The sequence below is a fragment of the Hyperolius riggenbachi genome, chromosome 5, assembly GCF_040937935.1.
Source record: "Hyperolius riggenbachi isolate aHypRig1 chromosome 5, aHypRig1.pri, whole genome shotgun sequence".
Taxonomy (NCBI): domain Eukaryota; kingdom Metazoa; phylum Chordata; class Amphibia; order Anura; family Hyperoliidae; genus Hyperolius; species Hyperolius riggenbachi.
In genome coordinates this window covers 148,649,525-148,676,834 of record NC_090650.1, presented here as the reverse complement: position 1 = coordinate 148,676,834, position 27,310 = coordinate 148,649,525, and the positions used below count along the sequence as shown (strand labels likewise).

Here is a 27,310-nt window from a genome sequence, read left to right as displayed (position 1 = left end):
GCGTGTCAGCATTCAGCAGCTGCTGTGGCGCGAAATTTGGACTTACAAGAGGAGTGAGGAGCAGTGGAGTGAGACGAGCACTGGGAGCTGTGCCAGGAGGAGAGAGGAAGAGCAGAGACGCAGGCAGACCCAACCAGCAGCTGTACACGGAGGGGGAGATCGGAGACAGATAACATCTAGATAGCCTGGGCCGTACATGGAGGTGGGAGCGGAGACACAGCCAGACTGAGGGACTCTCAGCCAGAGAGGGGGGAGGTGATATATTCTGGCTTCTTATTTCTGTTATTTGATCTCTAGTCTTGTGTCCATCTCTGTCTCTATCCTGTGTTCACCCTCTCTCCCTGTGCATCTCTGTGTGACTACTCTCCCGGCATCCTACTGTGCCCACCTTTCTTGCATGCTGCGCTGTGCTCACCTTCCTACCTTCCATGCGTCCCCCCCACCTGTGCCCACCTTCCATGCGTCCCCCCCCCTGTGCCTACGTTCCATGCGTCCACTCCTGTGCCCACCTTCCATGCGTCGCCCCCTGTGCCCACCTTCCATGCGTCCTCACCCTGTGCCCACCTTCCATGCGTCCCCACCCTGTGCCCACCTTTCATGCGTCCCCACCCTGTGCCCACCTTTCATGCGTCCCCCCCTGTGCCCACCTTCCATGCGTCCCCCCCTGTGCCCACCTTCCATGCGTCCCCCCCTGTGCCCACCTTCCATGCGTCCCCCCCTGTGCCCACCTTCCATGCGTCCCCCCCTGTGCCCACCTTCAATGCGTCCCCCCTGTGCCCACGTTCCATGTGCCCCCCCCCTGTGCCCACCTTCCATGTGTCCCCCCCCCCTGTGCCCACCTTCCATGCGTCCCCCCCTGTGCCCACCTTCCATGCGCCCCCCCCCCTGTGCCCACCTTCCATGCGTCCCCCCCCCCTGTGCCCACCTTCCATGCGTCCCCCCTGTGCCCACCTTCTTTGCCTCAGTCTACGTGCATCCCTCTAATGTCCTACCATATTATTATTATTATTATTATTATTATGTATTTATATAACACTGACATGATCTTCTGCAGCACATTACAGAGTACATAGTCATGTCACTGACTGTCCTCACAGGAGCTCACAATCTAATCATGCCATAGTCATAGTCTAATGTCCTACCATATTATTATTATTATGTATTTATATAGCACTGACATCTTCTGCAGCACATTACAGAGTACATAGTCATGTCACTGACTGTCCTCAGAGGAGCTCACAGTCTAATCCTACCATTTTTTTTTATTATAAATGTATTTAATGCTGACATCTTCGGCAGCACTGTACAGAGTACATAGTCTTGTCACTAACTCCCTCAGAGCAGCTCACAATCTAATCCCTACCATAGTCCTACTATGTCTATGTATGTATCAGTGTAGTGTATGTATTCCTCTCTAGGGCCAATTTAGGGGAAAGCTAATTAACTTATCTGTATGTTTTTGGGATGTGGGAGGAAACCAGAGTGCCCAGAGGAAACCCACGCAGGTGGGGGGGATACAAATTCCATGCAAATGTTGGCCTGGCTAGGATTTGAATCAGGGACCCAGCACTGCAAGGCGAGAGTGCTAACCACTACGCGGGCCGTGCTGTTCTAACATAGTCATAACCCAATGTGCTACCATTTATTATTTATTTACACAGCACTGGCATCTTCTGCAGCACTGTACAAAGTACATAGTCATGTCACTGTCCTCAGAGGAGCTCACAATCTAATCCTACCATAGTCATAGTCTAATGCCCTACCATATTATTATTATTATTATTATGTATTTCTATAGCACTGACCTCTCCTGCAGCACATTACAGAGCACATAGTCATGTCACTGGCTGTCCTCAGAGGAGGTCCCAATGTAACCCTACCATAGTCATAGTCTAATGTCCTACCATATTATTATTATGTATTTATATAGCACTGACATCTTCTGCAGCACATTACAGAGTACATGGTCATGTCACTGACTGTCCTCAGAGGGGCTCACAATCTAATCCCTGTCATAGTCTAACGTCCTACCATATTATTATGTATTTATATAGCACTGACATCTTCTGCAGCACATTACAGAGTACATAGTCATGTCACTGACTGTCCTCAGAGAAGCTCACACTCTAATCCTACTATAGTCATAGTCTTGGATCTGCCTATATACACTAAGGGCTGGTGCACACCGAGCGGCTTTTTCAGCGTTTCTGCAGCCGCTTGCGGCTGCGGATCCGCTTGGTCAATGTATCTCGATGGGGTGGTGCACACCAGAGCAGGAGGCGTTTTGCAGAAACGAAAAATGCTGAGGTGAGGCATTTTTTGGATTGCGGGTGCGTTTCTGCCTCAATGTTAAGTATAGGAAAAACGCAAACCGCTCTGAAAAACGCCTGTTCAGAGCGGTTTTGCCGGCGTTTTTATTACAGAAGCTGTTCAGTAACAGCTTTACTGTAACAATATATGAAATCTACTATACTGAAAACCGCAGCAGCAATCCGCAAAACGCTAGCAAAACGCCATAGAAAAATAACAAAAAGCGTTTCAAAATCTGCTAGCATTTTGCGGATCTGCTAGCGGTTTTTGGTGTGCACCAGGCCTAAAAGAGGATCTGCAAGCCTAGCCTATACATACACTAAAGGGGGGAATCTGCCTATATATACTAAAGGGGGGGATCTGCCTACGTGTGTGTGTGTGTGTGTGTGTGTGTGTGTGTGTGCGCGCGCACACACATGAAGAGGATGAATGGGGGGGGGGGGGGCACCAAAATCAGGTTTCGCTCAGGGCGCTGTGAAACCTAAGGCCGGCCCTGCCTATGCTCCACACAATCATTGTAAAGACACCCTAGCTTTTGTGCTCAAATAAAACTAAATATTCCTTTCCAATTCGGTGTTGTTCACCAGGTACGATTACCTATTTTTAATTTTGTTGTTTAATTTTCCTGTAAGTTACCAACATCTATAGAAATATATATTTGGCGCTTCCTACACTGTTTTGTGTTATAATCACACATCCTCAGGAGGTGACACCTCTAGCTTTGGTGCCTGCACTAAACCTAAGGTTCCGCAAAGAGAACGACCATCTAGTTCCTAAGAAGTCCTGGAGCAATCTAGGGGGGGTGGTTATTTCCCCACAGGCTAAGGCCTGGTTCACATTAGCGTTCGCTGTCCGGATTCGCCTGATCGGATCCGGACCGTATACTGTACAAACGGAACGTACGTTCCGCATAGCAATGCAAAGTCTATGCGTACGTACACATGCGTCCGTTCCGTACAGAACGTAGCCGGATCGGATCCGGACTCCGGACACTTTTCCAACATGCGCTATTTTTCGGGTCTGGTCATCCGGCCCATGCACCCGGGCCGGATCCTGACCCGAACATGCGGCCATGCTGTGCAATGAGAAACGGATGTTTCTCATCACACTGGCAATAGGACCTGATGCTTCCAGCACCGGTCCTATGCCACTTGGGGGGCCCGGACTACACGCCGGTATCCCCCATGCTTGCGGTGCCTTTCTGGCACTGCAATGTATCTAGTTCCAGCTACTTTATTGTAGCCGGAACTGATACATTCCGGATCCGCAACTTGTGCCGCCTTGTGGCCACCGCTGAGACCCGTACGGTCTCTTTGCGGCCCCCGGACACTTGCGGACTCGAACCGCAAGTGTGAACGGGGCCTTATACGGTGGTTGCAGGGGCTGCAACCCACTTCAGTGAGTATAACTATTCACATCATATACTGTACACCACCACAGTTTAACAGACAATGCTGCATCATTAGACTCCTTGGCCCATATGCAATACAGTTTTTCTCCTGAGTTTTCTACTAGGAGATAATTTTTCATCTTCTATTTAAAATAAGTTTTCAACACTTTTGCAACTGAAAAAGTGCCAAAAAGTAGATGAGAAAGTATTATAAAAATATTTTGCGTATTTTCTTCCTTGCTGGTGGTTTTAAAGAGAACCCGAGGTGGGTTCGAAGAATGCTATCAGCACACAGAGGCTGGGTCTGGATATACTGCCCAGCCTCTGTTGCTATACTGTGCCCTCCACAGGCCCCCCTGCGCTCTGCTTGCCCCCCATAAATCAAACGCCGAGATGTCGATACACAGCGTGTCGCAGCCGGCTGTTTACCTCTGCATCTGCCAGTCTCTGCCGCTCCCCCGCCTCCTCCATAGCTCCGGTCCCCGCCCGCGTCCGTTCCCTCCCTGCTGATTGGAGGGAAAGGACGTGGGTGGGGACCGGCGCTATGGAGGAGGCGAGGGAGCAGCAGAGACTGACAGATGCAGAGGTAAACAGCCGGCTGCGACACGCTGTGTGTCGACAGCACAGCGTTTGATTTATGGGGGGCAAACAGAGTGCAGAAGGGCCTGTGGGGAAAACAGTGTAGCAACCGAGGCTGGGCAGTATATGCATTTTATTGACAATTTTGAAAATATCACCTAAGAGAAAGCTAAAGAAAAAAAGTTTATTGAATATGGGCCCTGGTCTCTTCTCGCATTCTTAGGTGACCAAGGCTTGAAGAACCTTGGAAATCACTCCCTCCACTTTTTTCTGTACTCCTGCAGTGGCTAGTCCTTGCCACTCACAAACAAATGGTTTGTATGAACATTTTAATGGGACTTATGTTGAGGATGTTTGTGTAGTCACGGGTTGGATTGAGAACAGTATTTCCCTCACCTGCTGTGTGCCTACAGAGAGGTAACTCAGGAGTCCACAGGCTTTTCACCCTTTGAACTCATGTACAGGAGACAAGTGAAAAGACCTTTAGACCTTATCCAAGAAACATATCAGGAAAAGTCTGCTGGTCCCAAGATCTATGGGGTAGATTATATAATGGGGTTCAGGGACAAAATGGACACAGTGGCTGGTAAAGTATAGGAAAATGTGACACAGGCTCAGGCCAATGAAAAAAAAAACATGTACTAACGCAGTGACGGAGAAAACATACAAGTCTCAGGAAGTGAATATTCCACTCCTTATGCAGCAGACCAAACTATAGGGCTGTTTGCTTGATGCATTAAAAGAGCATATAATTACATTACTTGTGTGGTGCCGATCCATTCTTGAAATTGGACTCGTGTATGTCGCTTGGGACACAGGTGCAGGTATCGAGGCACACAATGTCTCCTGCTGTTGTGCTCCTTATGATTGCTGTTTCTGCAGACCATACTGTAGGCAGCATGGAAGTGGTGATATCCGATCACAAAGGTCTGACTCATGAATCATGTATGCAGTAAACATGGAAGAAGGTGGCAAAATGGGAAGTTTCCCATTTCAACTTACTAAAGACAGATCATGGGTTAATATAATACATAATGCCAATAGAAGCAGAGACTGGTCCTCTATTAGACTTGTTAACTGGCACTCAAAAGTCAGGAGCTGACCTAAAGATCACCGTAAACCTCTCTTTCACACAAAAACTTCAGCTGTCGGTATTGCTTGCTGCACAATATGGGATTTGTACTTTGAAGTCAATTGAGAGGACAGAGGTGTGTATTTTTCCTTAAAAAACAGTTTGTTTATTACATTTTGCTGAAGGTGAAGATAGACATGGAGAAGAGAAAAGAGAGACAGGGGAGTTGCTGCAGGTACGGGTAATCCAGAATCCACATAGTGTCTGAGACTCACTAGTAGTTCTGGTCTACAGAAAGATCAGATGACTAACTCTTATGTGGACTACAGAAATATGAATGCCATCACCATGTCTGATACCTTTTCCATGAACAGGCCTAATGAGTTGATAGATTATCTGGCAACCACCTATTATTTAACAACCATGGACATGACTAGAGGGTTCTGGCAAACTCTGCTAGGATCCCAAGCTCCTGTGGCTAAGAAAGTTATGGTAAATGCCCTTTGGAATGAATAATTCATCAGCCACCATTCAGAAGGTTTAAAATGACCTACTGGAAGGCATTTGAGCATTAACAGCAACTCATTTGGATGACACTGAAGTGTTCAGTCCTTCTTGGAACAAACAACTTACCCATTTGTCACAGGTCCTTCACCAACCATCAGCTGCCACTTAAACCTAGTGAGACTATGTTCACAGTATAAATCGCCATCGCTATTGCAGGCGCTGAGCAATTTTTTTTAATCACCTTTCCCTGCGCTTTCACATTAGGAGACATTCAATAGTGAGTCAAGAGCTGAACAGCACCTACATGAGCCATACCTTCTGACTTAACAAATCAGCAAACTAAAGGTAGTGCATGAACACCTGGCAGCAAATTAGCAGACTCCCATCCAGACTGGCTGAACCCAAGGAAGGTCAGTGCTTATCGTGACAGACCACCAGAAAGCCAGAAGTTAACAGTACCATCCAAACCCCAGCTAGTAACCTGCCTCCCCACAATATAGAAAGACGTATCAGGCATAATATCCATCAAGCTCCAGAACCATTGGGCCTGTGTATGAGAAAAGAAGACGAACAGCATCAACACATTTTTGCACTCTCCAGGGTGTCCCATATAGATAGCACATGACCCAGGTAAATGTGTATTTCTCATCAGCACTCTAGAGGAATTGATGAAGCATACAAAACCATATTTACAAGTCCTTTGGGTGGAAATGAAATCCTCTGTATATTTACAAGTCCTTTGGGTGGAAATGTAATCGGCTGTTCAGCAGACATCCTAAAGATGAAAGCCTTGCTACGTTTTCTTTACTGAATTTACCTTATGTGCCTATATAGAAAGAGATAGCTGTCTGGGTGATTTACATATGGTAGGGCAAAAACCGCCAATGTCTGTATTAAAGTCTCCATAGGGATACTTCACATGTAATGTGGGATTTATAATGACAGGCTGCTTGTAAAGCGAAAAACATCAAGTGGTTCACATTTCCTTAATATTTGCTGGCAGTCATTATTCTAACAGCAGGTTATTGCACTTTCTATTTTACAGAGCTACGACGAGATCCAACATTAACGCCCATAAATTCCCAGAAAATTACTTTATTACTGCAGTCTCCAGCTGTCAAGTTTATAACCAACCCTGAATTTTTTACCGTGCTGCATGCAAACTACGTAAGTATATAAAGAGAGAAAAGCAGGTGTCTGTATTTTAGCTATAGATCATTATTGTGTGTATATATGTATCACTGGCATCTTACACAACATTTACTAAGTATGTAGTCATGTCATTGACTGTCATCACAGGAGTTCACATCCCTATCATAGTCATATCCCTCTACCATAGTCTAGAGGTTTATACACACACACAATTACTGTTGCCTTCAAGGGATTGAAACTCAATCCCTTGAGCTACATTTCAGGGCCAACTGCTTTACAGGTGTGTTCCTAACCTTATGGCTAGCCATGTGTTCTATTGCTATGGATGGCAGAGGAAGGATGAAGGAGTGGTTTCCACCAGGAGGGGAGCCTGCAGCAGCTACCACTATACCTGGACATGGCTCCATTGAGTGAAATGGGAATCAGTGAATGTGTGTGCACATTTCCCTATACTATCCCAGCCATTGCACTGGTCAGGTGGTGTCTCACCAGACTATTCGTCAAATGTGCAGGGGGACAGTGTAGGAACATGCAGCTGCACATGTGCAGTTTGTCAATAGAGAGAATATGTTGTACTGAATAAATAAATGAATTCAAATGTGCCTCTACACATAATTTACAGCTTGACCCCCATGTATACCCCAAGAAATTAGGAGCTGCTCAGTGTGGGGCACCACCACCTGAGCAATTCCTACCGATATGCTCCATGACTTTGGGAGACACTTTGTAATAGAGCCTCCCCTTTTACAGAGCACCCCGGTCCAATGTTATGAACAAGAGGCTCATCCCTTCCTCAAGCTCAGAGTGGGTGTACCTGCATGTGTGTTGGTACACTGTGGGAGGGTCTTATGGTGGAATCTGGGAGCTCCCTTTAATCATTAGGGATCCCCAGTTGTCTGCCCCCTTTAGGTAAAAATAGTAATTTTTGACCTCTTACAGATTTATAACATAGGTTTAATAGTATAAACTTTATTTGAAATATAGACACTAATATAATTTGAACTATTTTGTTAAAAATAATACAGTACATAAAAGCTCTTTGTCAAATTTTTTTAGTTATCTCTGTACTTCTGGTATTTATATTAGTGTATACTTCTGTCTTCTTCTTTGTTGATCTACTTTTCCATTTTTATCTTTTTTTATTTTTTTTTTAGTGTACCTTTAGGCACCACCAATAAAATGCATAAAATGGCTCAAGATAAGGAGCATCTTGACTGATATAATTTGTGCCACTTACAGACTTGTCTCAATGTATTCATGTTGTATAGGTCTATGTTATTATTGTTTTGATGGTTTAATACTATACCACATGTACAGTATACTCCCATTTTCTCCTTTTGGATGGGTATCCGTGGAAGGGTCTTCTGATTTGTAAAGTTTACTACTAGGAGGCTGTTTTTGTTCTATTCATATTTGTCCTGAACATTTTTAATGCTACCGTATGTTGAACAACTTAATAAAACTTTTTTTATTAAGTGATGCACAGTTTATAAATGTCAATGAGGGTTACCGGTACATAAATTATTATTATTATTATCATTACTTAGTATATATCCCCTAAAAACCTCGTGCTAATGCACAATCTAGGGTCCAGACTAGTTTCCTGCCCTACACTTTTTTTTTCACCTATCCAGACTTTACATCATTTGAAAGGTGGAGAGGATAGGCCTTTTTGTTTACACTATACTTGGTTTCTTAGACTGTTATTTTGCCACTTATAGTATACTCTACGTGGACAGTGTTTTTCATGAAAGGTACTGGCAAATAGAGATGTCGCGAACCTCCGATTTTCGGTTCGCGGAAGGTTCGGTTCGCCAAAAAGTTCGCGAACCGCAATAGGCTTCAATGGGGATGCGAACTTTGAAAAATAGAAAAAATTATGCTGCCCACAAAAGTGATGGAAAAGATGTTTCAAGGGGTCTAACACCTGGAGGGGGGCATGGCAGAGTGGGATACATGCCCAAAGTCCCCGGGAAAAATCTGGATGTGACGCAAAGCAGCGTTTTAAGGGCAGAAATGACATTGAATGCTAAATTGCAGGCCTAAAGTGCTTAAAAACATCTTACATGTGTATACATCAATCAGGGAGTGTAATTAGAGTTCTGCTTCACACGGACGCACCAAACTCACTGTGTAACGCACCGCAAACAGCTGTTTGCGTAGTGACGGCCATGCTGGACTGGTGCGCACCATGGCAAGAGTGTAGGCCGTGGCGGTTTTCAAGCCCATATGGTCGCCGGGCTGTGGTAGCTCAATGATAGAACAACAGTGACTGTCCAGCTGATCAAATTTGGTCTGTCCACAATGAAGCAACAACCTTATTATCTTCTTGTATGTAGGTAGGCATAGGTAGGTGTCCCAGTAGTTAGTTAGGCATAGGTAGGAGTCCCAGTATAGGTAGGTAGGCATAGGTAGGAGTCCCAGTATAGGAAGGTAGGCATAGGTAGGTGTCCCAGTAGTTAGCTAGGCATAGGTAGGAGACCCAGTATAGGTAGGTAGGCATAGGTAGGTGTTCCAGTAGTTAGCTAGGCATAGGTAGGAGACCCAGTATAGGTAGGTAGGTATAGGCAGGTGTCCCAGTAGTTAGCTAGGCATAGGTAGGAGACCCAGTATAGGTAGGTAGGCATAGGTAGGTGTCCCAGTAGTTAGCTAGGCATAGGTAGGAGACCCAGTATAGGTAGGTAGGCATAGGTAGGTGTCCCAGTAGTTAGCTAGGCATAGGTAGGTGACCCAGTAGTTAGCTAGGCATAGGTAGGAGTCCCAGTATAGGTAGGTAGGCATAGGTAGTAGTCCCAGTATAGGTAGGTAGGCATAGGTAGGTGAGTCAGTAGTTAGCTAGACATAGGTAGGAGACTCAGTAGTTAGCTAGGCATAGGTAGGAGACCCAGTATAGGTAGGTAGGCATAGGTAGGTCCCCTAGTATAGGTAGGTAGGTAGGTGTCCCCGTATAGGTAAGTAGGTGCCCCAGTAGTAAGGTAGGCATAGGTAGGTGTCCCAGTATAGATAGTTAGGCAGGGCCAGGCTGGCACAGTAATAACAATTACCAAGGTCCAGCTGCAACAGATAGGGCTGTATAATTCAGTGAGCAACACACACACAAAAAAAAAACATCAGGAAAACATTAGAGCTCTCAAAAGAGCTGTTGAGGGGTGCTATTTTAGCTATAACAATCAGCCAGGAGCAAGCCAAGAGCCTAACTAATCTTTCCCTAGGAGAACAAGTCTGCAGCAGCTGTCCCTAGTCTGTCTCTAGCAGGCACACGAGTGGGTGTAATGGCCGGCAAAGCTGCCTTATATAAGGGGGGGTTGGGCTCCAGGGCTTAGTGTAGCCTGAATGGCTACAATGTGCCTGCTGACTGTGATGCAGAGGGTCAAAGTTGACCCTCATAGTGCATTATGGGGCGAATCGAACTTCCACAAAAGTTTGCTTGGTCCAGGCGAACGCGAACCCCCAAAGTTCGCCTGGAACCGTTCGCCGGCGAACCGTTCGCTACATCTCTACTGGCAAAATTTAAAACAATTACAATCATACATTTAGTGGTGCAAGCCTTACTATTGCCATGTTAACTAGGCCACCACTGTTCTCTTGTTGTTGGTGTTTTAGATAACTACCTACAGTGCATTTGCCTAAAATTGTCACTGCTCATTCTAATGCTATGATTGTAATGTAAACCACTATAATAAACAAATATAGTGGTTTCTAGCTAATAACCAGTATAAATTAAAAGACTGGCTACAGGACAAAGCTGTTGATGTGTGAATATCAAGTTACTACTTTTATTTGTACATTTATATCCATACTATACATTGAATTAAAGTGTCCAGTAACTTATGAGCATGAAGGAATGGCTCATGTGCCTCTTGTATTTCCCATGAACAGAGTGCCTACAGAGTCTTCACTAACAGCACCTGCTTGAAGCACATGGTTTTGAAAATCCGCAGGGACGCCAGGAATTTTGAACGCTATCAGCACAATAGGGACTTGGTGAACTTCATTAATATGTTTGCTGACACAAGACTCGAGCTTCCGCGTGGCTGGGAAATTAAAACAGATCAACAAGGAAAGGTATGGTGGAGTACTGAATGATTAAAGGAACACTATCGATTAACATGTTTTTTAAACCTGGGTGTAACGATCGGTGAAGCACAGAGAGGATCTGATTACCGGTGATCTGCAGTATCATGGGGAATACAGATGTATACCAGATTATAAGTGATCTGCAGTATCACCGATAATCCGATATACCAGCTAACCTCTGCCGATTCGCCGCTACCCGCCGTGTCAGAGGGTGCCCTCCCCCGAGACCCGTGCGCTGCCTGGCCAATCAGTGCCAGGCAGCGCTGAGGGGTGGATCGGGACTCCCTCTGACATCACAACAATGAGATAATACAATGAGATATGCAACATCATTTTAATGTGTTTTTCCCTTTTAGTCTTTTTTTGTAGATCATAATAGTCGAGCAACAACGTTCATTGATCCACGTATCCCTCTACAAAATGGCTGCCTTCCAAATCACCTGACACATAGGCAGCATCTTCAGCGACTTAGGAGTTACAGTGCTGGGGAGGTAGGTCTACTTCATCATTTTATGACTAGAATATTGGATAATTTAAATTATTATAGAATAAAATGTTGTCTCAAAGCATACTTGAAACAAACATTAAATAAAAATATAGATCCTTACCTTAAAAATAGGAAGCCTCGGGATAGTCTAGAGCAGGGGTAGGAAACCTATGGCTCGGGAGCCAGATGTGGCTCTTTTGATGGCTACATCTGGCTTACATACAAAACAGTAGGGTGTGATTCACTAAGTTACACCGCTGAAACAGCACAGCTTAGTGTGGCAGTGTAAATAACATTTTCAAAGTAGGCACACTAACGCTGTAGTGTGCACTAATAACTTACTCACGTTCCCCCCAAAACTAACGGCCACTCCAATTGTTCCACTCTGGACCCTGTCAGGATCAGTGACTTTGTAGGACAAGATCCCCGCACTTTGACTGGCCCAATAGGCTGCCTGTCAAGTGACAGGCAGCCTATTGGGCCAAAGTGCGGGGATCTCGTCCTACAAAGTGAATGAACCCTCAGGTCGGTAGCTAATTGTACAGTATATCTGCTGAAGAGAAGCTGAAGACGTGTCGGACACTTCCGCTGCCGGCGATCAACTGTATAAACATCATGCGCATGCGCACTGTCCCAGTTTGAAATATATTGTATGGCCCTCACAGAATTACATTTTAAAATATGTGGAGTTTATGGCTCTCTCAGCCAAAAAGGTTCCTGACCCCTGGTCTAGAGGCTTTCTCAATTCTCTCACAGCTTGCCATTCCAGTGCTGGCTCCTTCTAAACATATTCAACAAGAGCTTGTCAGATATTGTAATGTATGAGCACATCCAAATGCTTTGTTCTACTGGGCATGCATGGACCTTATTCATAGACGGACAGGACCATGACCATAAGAAGAGTTTCTACTATAGCCTGTATAATGACAGGCAGGGCTTGAAATGGGGTCCTCTCCAGTGGCATAGGGTAATATGATTCCCAGTACCACCCCCCCCCAAACCTCCACATTGCATAGAAGCGGGCAGGCGAAATTGAGAAATTGAACTATTTTTCCACCTGCTGCCTCTCTGCGCATTGATATGGCCCAACACTTAGTCTTTAGTTCCATCCATGCGTGGAACGACGACGAGCAGTGCTGGTTGTAGCTTCCCCACCTCTTCTATGGCACACTTCCTGGCTCCACCCCTCTGACAAACTTGGTCATGGTTCCACCCCCTTCCCGACACCTATAAACACAGGAAAGGGTGCACACAGAGAAAGCGGAGGGGAGTGGACAAAGAGAGTAGACCCTCTACTATCTACCTTATCCTTTCACTGGTATAACCACTTTCTCAGGCATTTAATGTGGTTTGCAAGCAAGAGTAGTTTGAAGGATTTTTGTGCAAAGTGTAGAATTTTTTTGCATTTTTCAGTGTAGACTTTGGAAATAAACCCTTGCATGGCCAAATATATTAATTTTAATTGGGAAACTACAATTCCCAGCACTTTAATCAACCTGTGATTTAAGGAGATATGCATTCACATTTTTGTGTTTTGTTTTTTTTATCACTTGCGATTTTTCACTTTTGAATTGCAGTTGTATGAGTTTTAATAACTGTGGTGTACGGCTAACCATAGCAATCATAGTGGCTGCTCCTGCCCAAGTATAGGTAATAATCGTGCCCCAATATTATACAATAACCAGATGTGCCCCCATACAGAATAGTAGCCAGATGTGCCCCCAACAACCCCATTAAACAGAGTTCTGCATGGGAAATTTGTGAATAGTAATTGCAGGACCTAATAAAAACAATTGCCTGTCATAATAGGCCACACTGAATTTCAGCCTGCTCATTGTCAAAACTGAACTTTTCCAGTTTGGTGACTAAAATTACATTTTGAAGCCCAATACAAAACTATTTTAGATTTGGACTGGACTCACCAGTGGCTGCACTGACTATTGTTCCAGTGAGCAGTGATGACTCATGACCAGTTAAAAATCCTTTTGAGGATTCTTTTTTAAAGACTGCAACACTGCCCACAGCCAAATTTATCCATAGCCGATATTGTTATATACATTATCAATCTACCAGGCTTCAGTGATAGTCACTAGTAAGCAAATAACAGGTCATGTTTAGCCCTGCATTACATCAGAAAAATGTTTTTGTAAAACATTACTGTAACGTCTTATAAATAAACTATCATGCCCATCTGTTATTATTATTACATTTGTGAATGGAAAAAAACCCCAGAGCAATACTGATTCAAAGTGAGTGTTTTAGTGGCAGGTAAAGCATGATGCTCATTTTAGTATTCAGATAGAGCGCCATTTATAGGGATGCTGGATGACTGTGGATAGTGTTATTTATAGGGCTCCTGCTGAGCTCGAGTGTGAAAAGGAGACACCAGGGTAAAATGTGCTGCAGGGTGGGGAGACAGCAACATTTCCAGCTAAACTGCAGTGCTAAACAAGGCCTGTGGGGAGCAGACTTTGCCATATGATCAGCTCTGGATAAAACCCATTACTAATGATTCAGCATGCATTAAAAGTTGTTTCTCACAGAAAATCTCAAAAATAAATGCACAGCAGAAATGTCTTACACAGATTTAAAGTGATGTGTGTCTCTATCTATCTGACAGGCTTCCGAAGTGTCCAGAAACAGAGGGGCATCACTGCTAGCCAGGCCTGGAAACAGTCTGGTATCAGCCATCAGAAGTCAGCATCCACCAGAATCGGTTCCTTTAGGTAAGCTGCTCTAGACACCTTTGTATATCTTTGTAAGTGGAATCAAAACGTTGGAAACGTGGCAATTGTGCTAATCTTTATTTTCCATTATATGAAATGGATGCTGTACACACTCACTTTTCCAGGCTTTAGGTATCTGAAAATGTGAATAAAGAAAGTCAAATGAAGCAATTACAGCAATATCTCTAACGTCAGGAGAGCATTATGTTTTCTCCATGAGACCTGAATAGATTTCAGAAAGACCGAAAGAGCAAAGAAAACTTTACTCACCGTGTGTACAATAGTGGCTCAATAGCCACATGGACAGGTCTCACCTGGATTTGGTGGGCTATTCAGTTACGAATCAGTTAATGTAAGCATTTGTCCCACTCTAGGACTTCAAGTAGTCTGCTGAGTTGTGAGTGGTTGCTGGCTTCCTGGGCTGTTATCCACACTTTGGCTAAAGCCGCTACACCTAGATTTTAGAAGCACATCCAGCCTACCCAAATTGTAAATACAGTGCTGCCCATAATTATTCATACCCCTGGCAAATTTTGACACCCCCAAACCATTAGGTTCCCACCACCATGTTTGACAGTGGGGATGGTGCTCTTTGGGTTGAAGGCTTCTCCTTTTTTATGCCAAATGAAGGAAACTTCATTCTGACCAAACAATTCAGTTTCATCTGACCATAACACAGAAAACCAGAAGTCTTCTTCTTTGTCCAAATGAGCATTTGCAAAGGCCAAGCGAGCTTTTGTGTGACTTACCTAGAGAAGTGGCGTCCTCCTTGGTCTGCATCCGTGGAACCCAGCAGTGTGCAGTGTTAGATTGTCTGCCTTGAGACATTACCACCAGCAGAGCCCAGATTCACCAGAATGGCTTTGGTGGTGATCCTTGGATTCTTCTTCACCTCTCTCACTAGGCTCTTGGCCAGCACAGGTGTCACTTTTGGCTTACGACCACAGTGCAGAATATCTTGTATTTTTAATAATACTTTGCACTGTAGCCACTGGATCTTGAAAACATTTAGAAATGGCCTTGTAGCCATTTCCTGACTTGTGAGCAGCCACAATGCGCAGCCGCAGGTACTCGAAGAGCTCCTTTGTCTTCTCTATCACTGTCTACAAACCAACTGCAGAGAGCTGCTGTTTTTCACCTGTTGAGTTGATTAAAACACCTGTTCCCAATTAATCAGGGTTTTTTAGGATGCTTTAGAATAGTTTGGACTACTTGGAATGGTATAGAACTTTGGATTTTACAGGATGTGACAGTTTGTGAAAGGTATGAATAATTTTGGACTGGACACTTAATGCTAAAATGTTAATTAAGGCTGAGAAATGTGTTTTTTTCCACAATAATACCTCTTGTACATCTTCTTATTATCTTTTGGGCGACACCTATGTCATTTCCTGTCAAAAAATGACTTGCTGGTTTAATAAAAGTAACTTTAAGTCAAAATTTGCCCGAGGTATGAATAATTATGGGCAGCACTGTAGATCACTTCAGTGGCGTAGCTAAGGAGCTGTGGGCCCCGGTGCAAGTTTTACATGGGGCCCCCCAAGCACTCTATACATAACAATTGATACGGCATACCAAAACCTGCCAAGGACAACCACAGTGTTGGAGGTGCAAGAAGGGAATGGGGAACAGTGTGTTAATGATTACAAGTATTTAGAGCATCTATAGAAGTGATTATTACCAGCACAGGACCAATAGAGAACTAATATTGTGTTTGAAGGAGAGCCCAATGGGGCCCCTCTGGCCCAAGGGCCCCGATGCGGTCGCTACCTCTGCACCCCCTATTGCTACGCCCCTGGATCACTTGTTACCCAAATAAAGTCATGTAAGTCTCTTGGTTCCATAAATCCTCAAGATCTAAAAGGAAGGGAAAAACAGAACTGCTGCCATGATCAAGAAAGCCCAGCACAGAGTGTACCACAGGCAGCTGAAATTCAGCCTACCACGGACAGTAACAGTGCAGCTTTATTCTTCCAACATTACAACTGTCCTCACATCTGTTTTGCCCCATGCACAGTGTAAAAGAAGATGAAGTTGCATCCATCATCCAATCAGCAGAAAGCATCACTGGCTTTAGCCTGTTCTCCCTACAGCACAGGGCAGATTCTAGACTTTTAGTTGCCTGAAGTTAACATTGGAACTAAAGTATGGTACAGTCGCTGTGAGCTCCCTGTGCAATTTTACCATTACTAGCACAGGGGTAGCACTGGCCATTAGCCCATTACATTAGCACCATGGGCGTTACCGAGTTAACATTGCTATGGGAACATGCCTGGTTAGATGTATTACCATAGCAATGCACGCATTACTGCACCTTACCACATTATCTTAAGCTATGACATTCACTCTAATATGCCTGAGCTGCTGACTGTACACAGTTTATTGAAAATTAAAGATTAGACATTTTATACAGATCTATTGTTGAGCGGATCTTTTCCTTTTCTAATGCAGTTTGTCCTGGCAAGTCTCTATTACGCTCTTGGCTCCCACCTAAGTTCCATCCCCGTTAGTAAGACATAAAAGACATAAGGTTAGTTTAACCCCCCTTGCTCCAGTAAAAAATGCGGCCAGGATTTTCCAACACACACACACACACACACACACACACGCACACACACACACACACACACTAAAAAGTGCAGCCAGTATCTATTTACTCCTTAACCTCTTGAGGACTGCAGTGCTAAACCCCCCTAGTGACCAGGCCATTTTTATTAAAATAGGCCACTGCAGCTTTAAGCCTAAGCTGCAGGGCCACACAACACAGCACAAAAGTGATCCCCCCCCCCCTTTTTCTCCCCACCAACAGAGCTCTCTGTTGGTGGGGTCTGATCGCCCCCAGATTGTTTCTTTTTTTTGTACAAATATTTTTGTTACTGTTTTTTGTCAAAAACAGTATGTTTCTTTAAAACTATTCCCTCCCTCCCTCCCCACAGCCAGCTAATTATGGCAATCGGCTGTCATAGGCTTCTGCCTATGAGAGCCGATCGCTCTCCAGTGTCCCAGGGGGACAGCCGTGTACAGCACTGCTGCCGATCGCAGCGCTGTACATGCAAATAGACGGCGATTACGCCGTCTAACAGTCTCCTGAGTGGCAATAGCCGCTTGGAGACTGAAGGCGGGGCGGAGCTCCGCCCCCTAAGCAGGAGATGCGCGCACAGCCTGCGCGCGATCTCCTGCAATAGCTGGCCCCAGGACTTTACGGCAATCAGCGTTAGGCGGTAATGGGGCTGCCGCCGCGGCCACGCCCATCGGCGTGACGCGGTCGGCAAGAGGTTAAAGTGAATGGGAACCGCATTTAAAAAAATGAGATAGATACTTACCCAAGGAGAGGGAAGGCTCTGGGTCCTATAGAGCCTTCCGGCTCCTCTCCTGGTCCCGTCGTTCCGGTGCTGGCTCGCCCGGTAGGAGTATTTGACTAAATTAGTCAAATACTGCTTTACCAGGCTGAAAGAGGCTTCAGGAGTCTTCAGGGAGCCCGAGTGCTCCTGAAGGGCGGCCCTGTACTGCCCCTGCGCAAGCACGCTCTCTTGCGCGCTCACGTGTGTGCAGTATGAAGCCGCACGTCTTCGGGAGGACACGGCTCCCAAAGACTTTCAAATACCGTTTCAGCGGGGGATTGAAACGGGGAGGAGCCAGCACAGGATAGAGAGCATGGCGAGAGAGGAGACGGAAGGCTCTATACAACCCAGAGCCTTCCCTCTCCTTAGATAAGTATTTACTTCATTTTTTTTTAAATGTGGATCCCATTCACTTTAAGTCCTCATTCACATTTGGTGCGTTGAGAAATGTGTAAAAGCGCATGATAAAAAATGCATGTGTTTGTGTGTGCTTTAGTGCGCGTTTCAGTACGTTGCTGTGCGCTTCCTTTAAGCATGTTTTGCTTATTGTAGCAGTAGCAGTTGTCAATAAAGGTTTGTTTTCATATGAAAATGCATTTTATTTTTCTATTACGGGTAAAAAACGCATGTGCTTCCATGCGCTAAAAAAGCGCACCCATTCACTTGCATTGATGTGCGCTTTACAGCTCAACACACCGAAATGCATGCAGCACTATGTTTTTGTAATGCAGCTCAGCGCAGCACATAGATGTGAACCACACACATTTAATTACATGGGAAAATCAATACCTTGCAGAACGCTCAGGGCAATGCGCTGTGAAAAGCGCACAGAAACGGCCCTGCTGTGAACAAGGCCTAAGGCTCAACACACACCATACAATCTTGGTTGTTCAATCTTACCACTTTCATCTAGTATAAGAGCTTATCCAATCAATCATTCAAGGTATTTTCAATCTGTTGGCCCTTATACTACATAGATAGATTTGTACAACCAAGATTGTATGGTGTGTGTTGTCGAGCTTAAGGGTTGGTTCACATTGGCACTTTCTGATAAAAGGATCCACTTTACATTCCGAGGGATCCATTTGTATCCTTTTCGTTCCGTTGGTATCTGTCTTGTATCCATTTTGTATCCCTTTCCATTCTGTTACAACGGAAAATAGTAAAAATAGCCCTATGCGCTGCAAAGTTTGAAAATGTATAAAGAGGTTTATCTGCACTGAGCAAAGGTGTTTGGCACAAAACTGATGATGTATGTAGATTACGTGAGGGCTGCATGGGAGTTGTTTGCTTACACTGCACATGAGCTGCCTGTTAAGCACTTATCCCCTATCTGGTGCATTGTAGTGCTACTCCTGCTTCCTTGAGTTTGCAATGCATTCATTTTGCAGCTGTTGCAAGATGCAGTGGTATTCATTGCAAGCTGGGAAAGCCGATGCCATCTTGCAGGGGGTGGTCGGTGGGCTTGTGCTACAGGAAAAGAGGCTGCAGAGGTAAGTTTTTATAATCAGTGTGTTGTAAAGATCCGCATACTCATTGCCTCACATGCAGTGCTTCAGCCTCCATTTACATTTTGCTGGAAAAATTGCTGCAGAAACAAACTTGTGGTCTGATCAGCAGAGCAGATCAGTTCGAAAGGACCAACGTCAACTGATCCATAGGTTAACATTAGATCCGTTAGGAATCCATTCTGTTACATTCCGCTAAGGGCCCATTTTTTTTGTGCGATTGTAAAGCCGGCCATTGAAAGAAGTGTGGCCAGATTCTGTTCCTCCACCCCCCTCAGTAAGTGCCCAGGGGCTAAGGGAGCCCACCTCTCTCCCCCATGTAAATAGCAGAGGATGCAGAGCACAAATTCCTACTCCAATGCCAGTGTTTTTCTCTCCTATACTGCATCCAGTCAGCTTGCACCGCAGGTAGTGTGGTCAATCTCATAGAGACTTATGGCTACAGCAACGTGGGAGTGGCGGGGGAGAGTACCGCAACGTTATGCCATGCTAGTATAAAAGGGGCCTAAGTCTATGTCTTATATATATATTTCACATTAATTTTCTGTTGGTTAAAATAACGTTTCTATTTTCGTTCATTTCAGCTTACAATGACAAGATCGTTGCCTTTCTGCGACAGCCTAACATATTTGAAATGTTACAAGAGCGTCAGCCCAGTTTAGCAAGAAACCATGCACTCAGGTATTGGTCTATATACATTAACTAAAGCAATACAAGCAAATGCAACATGAAACAACAGGAGCAGGACAATACAATGGTTTGGTGCCTAGTGATTATGCTACAATCCTTAAAGTCAAGAGAAAATAGTCAATCTTGAACACACATTAGACTATTCTTGGCCAAGGCAGCCAGTTGAAGCCATCTCAGTTGAGAATCTAGCACAGGGGTAGGGAACCTATGGCTCAGTAGCCAGATGTGGCTCTTTTGATGGCTACATCTGGCTCACATAAAATCGGTAAGGGTTGATTCACTAAGCTACACTGATCAAGCAGTGCAAATAAAATTTTCAAAGTAGGCACGCCACTGCTGTAGCATACACTACACTACACAACTTACTCACACTTCCCCCAAAACTAATGGCTGCTCCAGTTGTCCCACTATGGACACTGTCAGGTCCAGTGACTTTGTTGGATGAGATCCCTGCACTTTGATTGGCCCAATAGGCTGCCTGTCACTTGACAGGAAGCCTATTGGGCCAACGTGCGGGGATCTCATCCTACTAAGTGAATCAAGCCCCAAGTCAGCTAGCTAACTGTACAAACTGTTAGTCGGTATTTCTCCTTTCTTGGAAATTGCTGATGTTTCTGAAACCCAAGAGAAGCTGAAGACGTGTCTGACACTTCCGCTGCCCAACAGATCAACTGTATACACATCACCATGGCAACAGGGACGTGAGCCCTCTGCTGTGCATGCGCACTGTCCCAGTTTGAAGCATACTGTATGGCTCTCACAGAATTACATTTTAAAATATGTAGCATTTATGGCTCTTTCAGCCAAAAAGGTTCCTGACCCCTGATCTAGCATATGTACAGGTGCCCTCTGAGGCCTCCTGAGGTTGCTTACTGATTAAGCATGACACACCTTTAAGCTAAAATAGGTGGGTGAGTCCATTGTTCCCCTCCTCACCCACGGTAGTTGCTCTGGTGTTCCTGGTGCCATTGTCCCGCTTACTTTCTCTATAGGCACGGAACATATCACTCAGCTGTTGCCTAATGATGTACAGTATCTGTACAGCACTGAAGCCCATTTATCCTGCAGGATTGAGTTCAAGCCTGGTGGGCAAAACAAATTGTGGGCAAATTGAACGTGTGTGCGCACTACTATGGTCAGATTTATTAGATTGTAAAATTATGCTAAAAACTAACAACCACTTATGTTATTAAGTCTTAATTATGATATATATTTAATTTGTTTCAGCAGCTTGTCCTTTCAGTTAAATTTAGCACAAACTTTAGATTGTTGCCAGCCAGGACACGATCCAACAGACAGCTCCAAAGATCAATATAGTAAGATACAGCTTGACTCACAGCAGGATGGTGACTGTGGCAAAGGCCTCTTAAACCTGCAGTTAAAAAGGAACTCCAGTGGAAATAAGTAATAAAAAAGTGCTTCATTTTTACAATAATTATGTATAAATTATTTAGTCAGTGTTTGCCCATTGTAAAATCATTTAAATCCCTGATTTACATTCTGACATTTATTACATGGTGATATTTTTACTGTTGGCAGGTGATGTAGCTGCTGCATGCTTTTTTTGGCAGTTGGAAACAGTTGTAAACAGCTATTTCCCACAATGCAGCAAGGTTCACAGACAGGAAACTGCCAGGAGTACGTACTCAAGAGCTTCTTGTGGGAGGGATTTCACCACAATATCAATCATACAGCACCCCCTGATGGTCTGTTTGTGAAAAGGAATAGATTTCTCATGTAAAAGAGGTATCAGCTACTGATTGGGATAAAGTTCAATTCTTGGTCGGAGTTTCTCTTTAAGCTGGAAACAGAGATCATGGGTTCGGGGCCAGCTCTAGTGTTTATCTCTTAGGGAGTTGAGGGCCAGACCCGATTTACCCTATTCTATGAAAGTAACAATTAAAGCTTGGCAGAATGCAACTAAACACTTCTGGAAAGCTAATACATGGTCCACATTTATTCCATTATGGGGAATCCTCATCTTCATGACTACAGCACAATACCAGACCCTAAACTGTGGATTAAACATGGAATCACCATGCTTGAGTATATAGCTCTACAGAGTGTCCTGCTGACATTCAGTGAATTTAAATGTAAGCATTCTCTGAACAATACAATGTTCTTTCACTTTATTTAGCTGAGACATGTGATGCAGGCCCAGATAGTCTAGAATAAGAAAACCACTGTCAAGTGTCTATTTAGCCAGGTCATTGTGCAGGCTGGTTTGACGTGTGTCTAGCGTTGCTGGAGGGTTTGGGGAGATCTTGACAAGGAGGATTGGGAGTCAGTTGAAAAGCATACCAGGGAAGTCTTTAGGATCCTTTTACACTTAATCAGTTGCTCTCAGTTATAACTGAAAGGACAACTGATTTTCAAAGTAAAAGTCCATGTTTTCCTATGGCTCAGTTCCCCCTGTACGCGTTTTAACTGAAAGTTTTTCATTATGCACTGCTGTGGAGAAAAAAAAATGCAGTGCATACTAATGCATACTAACACATATCAACACATTGGACTTCATTCACAAAGCCGTAATAACTCTTAGCATGGTCGCGCTAGCGTTTTGCGCTCGCTATAAAGCGCGTAACGTTTTTAGTGCGCAAATGTAAATTTGCACGCAAAATCACGGCCATTTTCCCGTGAAAAATTAGCGTTTTCGCACGAAAACTGCAGCGATTTTGCACACAAATTCACGTTTGCGCGTGAAAAATGTTACGCACGCTATAACGCTAGCGCGACCGTGATAACAGTTATCACGGCTTTGTCAATCAATCCCCTTAAGTGTAAAAGGGCCCTAAGTGTAGACTTATTGAGGTCATACATTTTTTGAACACCATGTTAGTTTTGTGAGGCTGACAGAGTTTGAATACATCTCCAGATTTAAGAAAAATCTGGTCCTTTTTTGTGTTATTATACTAAGAGGAAAGGGAGAGAAGACATGGTGTGTGCAGCAGTGAACAAGGATATTTCTTTGTATAAGCTAACTTACATGAACAGGAATTGCTCTCAGAAGTTCTATAACACCTGCGTACACTCCTGCCTAACAAACTACACAACCCTGCAGGTAGATGTAGCATACAACCTGGGAAGCAGGAAATTTGGGCGCATGAGGCAGGTGGACAAAAAGGGCGCCGCCATTCACTCCCATAATAAATATCGTTTAAATCGGCGCCCAACAGGAAAAAAGGGCGCCGGAGAAAAATAACGTTTTAAAAGTGGCGCCCGGAGACTTTTAATGTTTTATAACTGTTTCTCATGATTACACATTATTTAATGATTTATAATTTTTAAAACATTATTTTTAAACGAAAAACAGTACAATATTTTTTAAAACATTACTTTTAAACGAAAAACCGTACAATTTTTTTTTTTTTTTTTGCATTTTTAAACGAAAAACCGCACCATATTTTTTTAAAACGTTATTAATGCTTATCACAGGGGGGTCTTAGGTTTAGGCACCAACAGGGGGGTCTTAGGTTTAGGCACCAACAGGGGGGTCTTAGGGTTAGGCACCAACAGGGGGGTCTTAGGGTTAGGCACCAACAGGGGGGTCTTAGGGTTAGGCACCAACAGGGGGGTCTTAGGGTTAGGCACCAACAGGGGGGTCTTAGGTTTAGGCACCACCAGGGGGGTCTTAGGGTTAGGCACCAACAGGGGGGTCTTAGGGTTAGGCACCAACAGGGGGGTCTTAGGGTTAGGCACCAACAGGGGGGTCTTAGGTTTAGGCACCACCAGGGGGGTCTTAGGGTTAGGCACCAACAGGGGGGTCTTAGGGTTAGGCACCAACAGGGGGGTCTAGGGGTTAGGGATAGGTACAGGGAGGGTTCTGTGTGAGAGTAGGGTTAGGTATAGCTTTAGTAAAATTCTTATTAATGTTTTATAAAACGTTATTATAAATTTCAATTTTTAAACAGGGAAGATTAACGTTTTTAAAATTGCCGATTTTATACACATTATTTAATGATTTATAACTTTATAAAACATTATTTTTAAACGAAATATAACACAATCTTTTTTAAACGTTATTCATGATTATCTTTTAAAACCCTGCGCCCTTTTTTCCCGGCGCCCTTTTTTAACGTACGCTACAACCTGGCATATAGCATTCACCAAACACAGCAAGGAAATGCAGATACTGTATAATTGAATAGTCACCTGAGGCCTATGGGCTGAGGCAGTCCAGACAAAAGTATATTCACAATACAGATGTAAGGTCCGACAGGCTGGGATCAGGGCAGGCAGCATTCATGCAAGTTCCAGTAGATGCAAGGTCAGGTACAAGCCGGGTCGATAACAGAAGATTAGAAGAAGAGTAGTCAGGTTCAATCCGGGTTGGCAATAAGGTGTCAGATCTGCAAGAAGCTTGGTCAAGAGACAGACAGAATCTGCAGCAAGACAAGGCACTTAGTGTGAGCGCAATTTCAGCTTTCTAGCCCAGCATAGGCTATCACAGGCACAGACCAGATCGCTCACCTGATTCAAATACAACATCCCACCAATTGGGAGTTCAGCGTGTCAGCAATCAGCTGACACGCAGGGAGACATGTGACTACTATTGCATAGATGGAACGTGCACTGAGACGCGTCCTCCACCTGCCGCCCTGCACGCCTGTGAGTCAGTGGCAGGGACGGCAACAAACTGTGAGTCAGCGGCATGGCCGTCAGCGACTTTACAGGTTATCTTTATTTATGTTATCCTGGTGGGCCCTGTGATTTGTAGTTATGCCAATGTTTATGAACTATTTTTTTTTTTAAATAGTATTAATATTATTTTAACAGTCAAAAATATTACCGTATATTAATGTTTGTTAATTTATACTTAGATATATAAAGTTACAATGTATTTAATGTATTAGTATTAAATTAATGGAGAATAACGGTAATGTTTTCCTTTTATGATACAGGGAGAAGATTCATTACATTAGAACAGAGGGTACTCATGGGCTTGAAAAACTGTCTTGTGATGCAGACTTAGTTATTCTTTTGAGGTACTGTTCAATGATGATAACATTTGGAATTGTGACTCTGCTCAATGTATATGCATACACAAGCAGCTACCAGACCTATAGAGTGAGCCATTAATCCCTCTGGTGTGATTTCCCCACAAAATATCATAGTCCTGACACTTTATGGACAGGGATGAAAAACTGCAGGGATGACCTGTTTCCTTCATTTATTTTTCTCAGCAGTTCAAAGACAACTGGGGCACTGCAGTTAAGCAGTAGCAGTACTCCTCTGACAACAGAATAGTGAACAGGTTCAGTTGTTCAGCGTAGCTGTTGTAGCAAAATTGTTTTAATTTGATTTCTTTTTAATTGACACCTAAATTCTAATGGAACACAAAGACTGGATTGTAATGAATGATTACTTACACATACATTGTAAGCAGGGCTGTATGTCCCACTAGGCATGCTAAGGTAGATAAATATGACCTGCCACTCGCCTTTCCAAATGCCTGCTGCCCTGGAAATCCCTATTCAGACACAGAGTTCAGATGGAGCTCGGAGTAGTTGACTCCTCTCGTTCTCATTTGTTGAACCTGTTAGCTCTGCTTTGGCATGCATTCATCACCAGTCCTACCTCTGGTCATGTGACTGTCACATGACCAGTGGTAGGTGCCAGCAATGTGCTTGTGGAGAAGCAGATTGGACAAGATCAGAAGATGAAAATAAGAAGTCCCTGTCAGCACTCGCAGGTAAGTATTCCCAGTTTTCAGTGTTCCCTATGCCACTTTGCAGAGGAACAGACAAGGCAGCACTTGTGATATGGGGCAGGATCACTTTATGCATGGAGGGCAAACTTGTTGTATGGAGAGCAACACTTGCCATACGGGTTGCCAGGAGCAGCGCTTGTTATATGAGGGCATTGCTTGTTATGTGTTGGCTGGCAACACTTGAGAGCAGCACTTGTTATATGGGGCGAGTAACTTGTCTTTTATGGTGGAAACAGGCAGCATTATAGCTAAACTTGTTTCAGGTGTGTGATTTAGACCCTACTGACCAGAGAGATCAGCAGGACTGCCAGGCAACTGTTACTGTTTAAAAATAAATAAATATGGCCGATTCCATAGGTCTTACACCTCAGGTTCCTTTTAAGCCAACAGCAAGCAAGAAATTACTTTGAATAATTTTGACAGTACTTTTTCACCTAAACACTGAAAACAGAACATGAAAAATTATCTGCCAGGAAAAAAATGTAGGCAAAAGAGTGAATTGAATAACAGCCAAAGATGCTTCCAGACACTTTCCATAGTCTGTAGGCATCCCAACCCATCAAGTAATATCGCTTTCAGAATATCGCAGACAGCTGCTTCTGGTGTAATGGGTACATTATGAGTTGCAATGGTTCAGATGTAAATCACCTCCGGAGTTAATAGATTCTGAAATGTACTTGTGCTTTGTTCTTGCACTGATTTCATCTATAACGATTGCTGAAGCATATGAAATGTCCACATGTTTGATCTTACATTGCAGAAGTTGCAGGTGTGTATGATGTCATTTCTGTTTAACTGGAGACTTGAGATGTGGGCTGAAGTATTGTATACTCCTGTTTAATAAGGAAACTTAGCATTGTTATCTGGGTCGCAAAGCTTTGAAGTTCACTGTGATCATTTGAAATGAACAGAAGTGTGATTGTTTTAAACAGGAAACCTTATCAATACTGATATCATAATGTTTAGCATTGCTTCCGCTGTATGAGTGTGTTTGACATTGGTCATACCATAATCAACACTCGGAAACATTTGTACTGCAACATTGACACATTATTACATTTTGTAGTGAGTGAAAGCAATGAGGGATAATAATTAAATAATTAACAATTCAGTAAACTTAATTTTTACTATTTTTTTTCAGACAATGCAGGCAACCAGAGTTCCCAGACTGAAATAAATATTCTGTTAAACTGGATCCGAGATAAACTTTTACTCATTGCATAATTGTGTTCCTTTCATATAGTTTACAGGGCATTCCTCAAGCCAAATACTTTTTTTTGTTTTGTTTTAATACTCTAATTCTCTATAAATTAAACAAACCTTGCCCACAGCTCCTTTTGTGCCTTGGCACTGTAGCAAGGGCTAATGGGAGCTCAGTCTAAGCAGGAGGAGGAAGTTACTAGCCATTGATTTCAGAGGCAGGGGGGAGGAGGGGAGGGGACTGAATTTACACACAGGCAAGCTGATAGCATCTTCAACCCTCAGTCTGTGACAATGTGACAAACAGAACATGGCTGACCTCATTGTATCACAGGAATAAATAATCATTAATCATAAACGTTTGAAGCTGTTTGCAGCTAGATATGCTGTCTAAACTATCTAAACTTTAGATAAGATATATAGACAAGTTACTTGTTATAGTTCGTTTTTCATCTCGGATCTGCTTTAAAAAATAAATATTATTAATTACAGTACATATCATGTGACCCATTTATGTGGTTACCTGCAGCTTGGATTTGTTCCACATTCTGTACAGCAAGC

At 43.8% G+C, this 27,310-nt stretch overlaps 1 protein-coding gene across 4 annotated transcripts in view; it reads left to right on the top strand.

Moving 5' to 3' along the window:
- Positions 1-27,310, top strand: part of HECW1 (HECT, C2 and WW domain containing E3 ubiquitin protein ligase 1) — a 412,329-nt gene that overhangs the window by 327,810 nt on the left and 57,209 nt on the right. For all 4 annotated transcript variants that reach the window (XM_068236363.1, XM_068236364.1, XM_068236365.1 and 1 more), the window contains 6 exons: positions 6,904-7,025; positions 10,890-11,075; positions 11,444-11,578; positions 14,195-14,300; positions 19,734-19,830; positions 24,741-24,824. In XM_068236363.1, the coding sequence (XP_068092464.1) occupies positions 6,904-7,025; positions 10,890-11,075; positions 11,444-11,578; positions 14,195-14,300; positions 19,734-19,830; positions 24,741-24,824 (730 nt within the window). The remainder of the gene's footprint in view (positions 1-6,903; positions 7,026-10,889; positions 11,076-11,443; positions 11,579-14,194; positions 14,301-19,733; positions 19,831-24,740; positions 24,825-27,310) is intronic.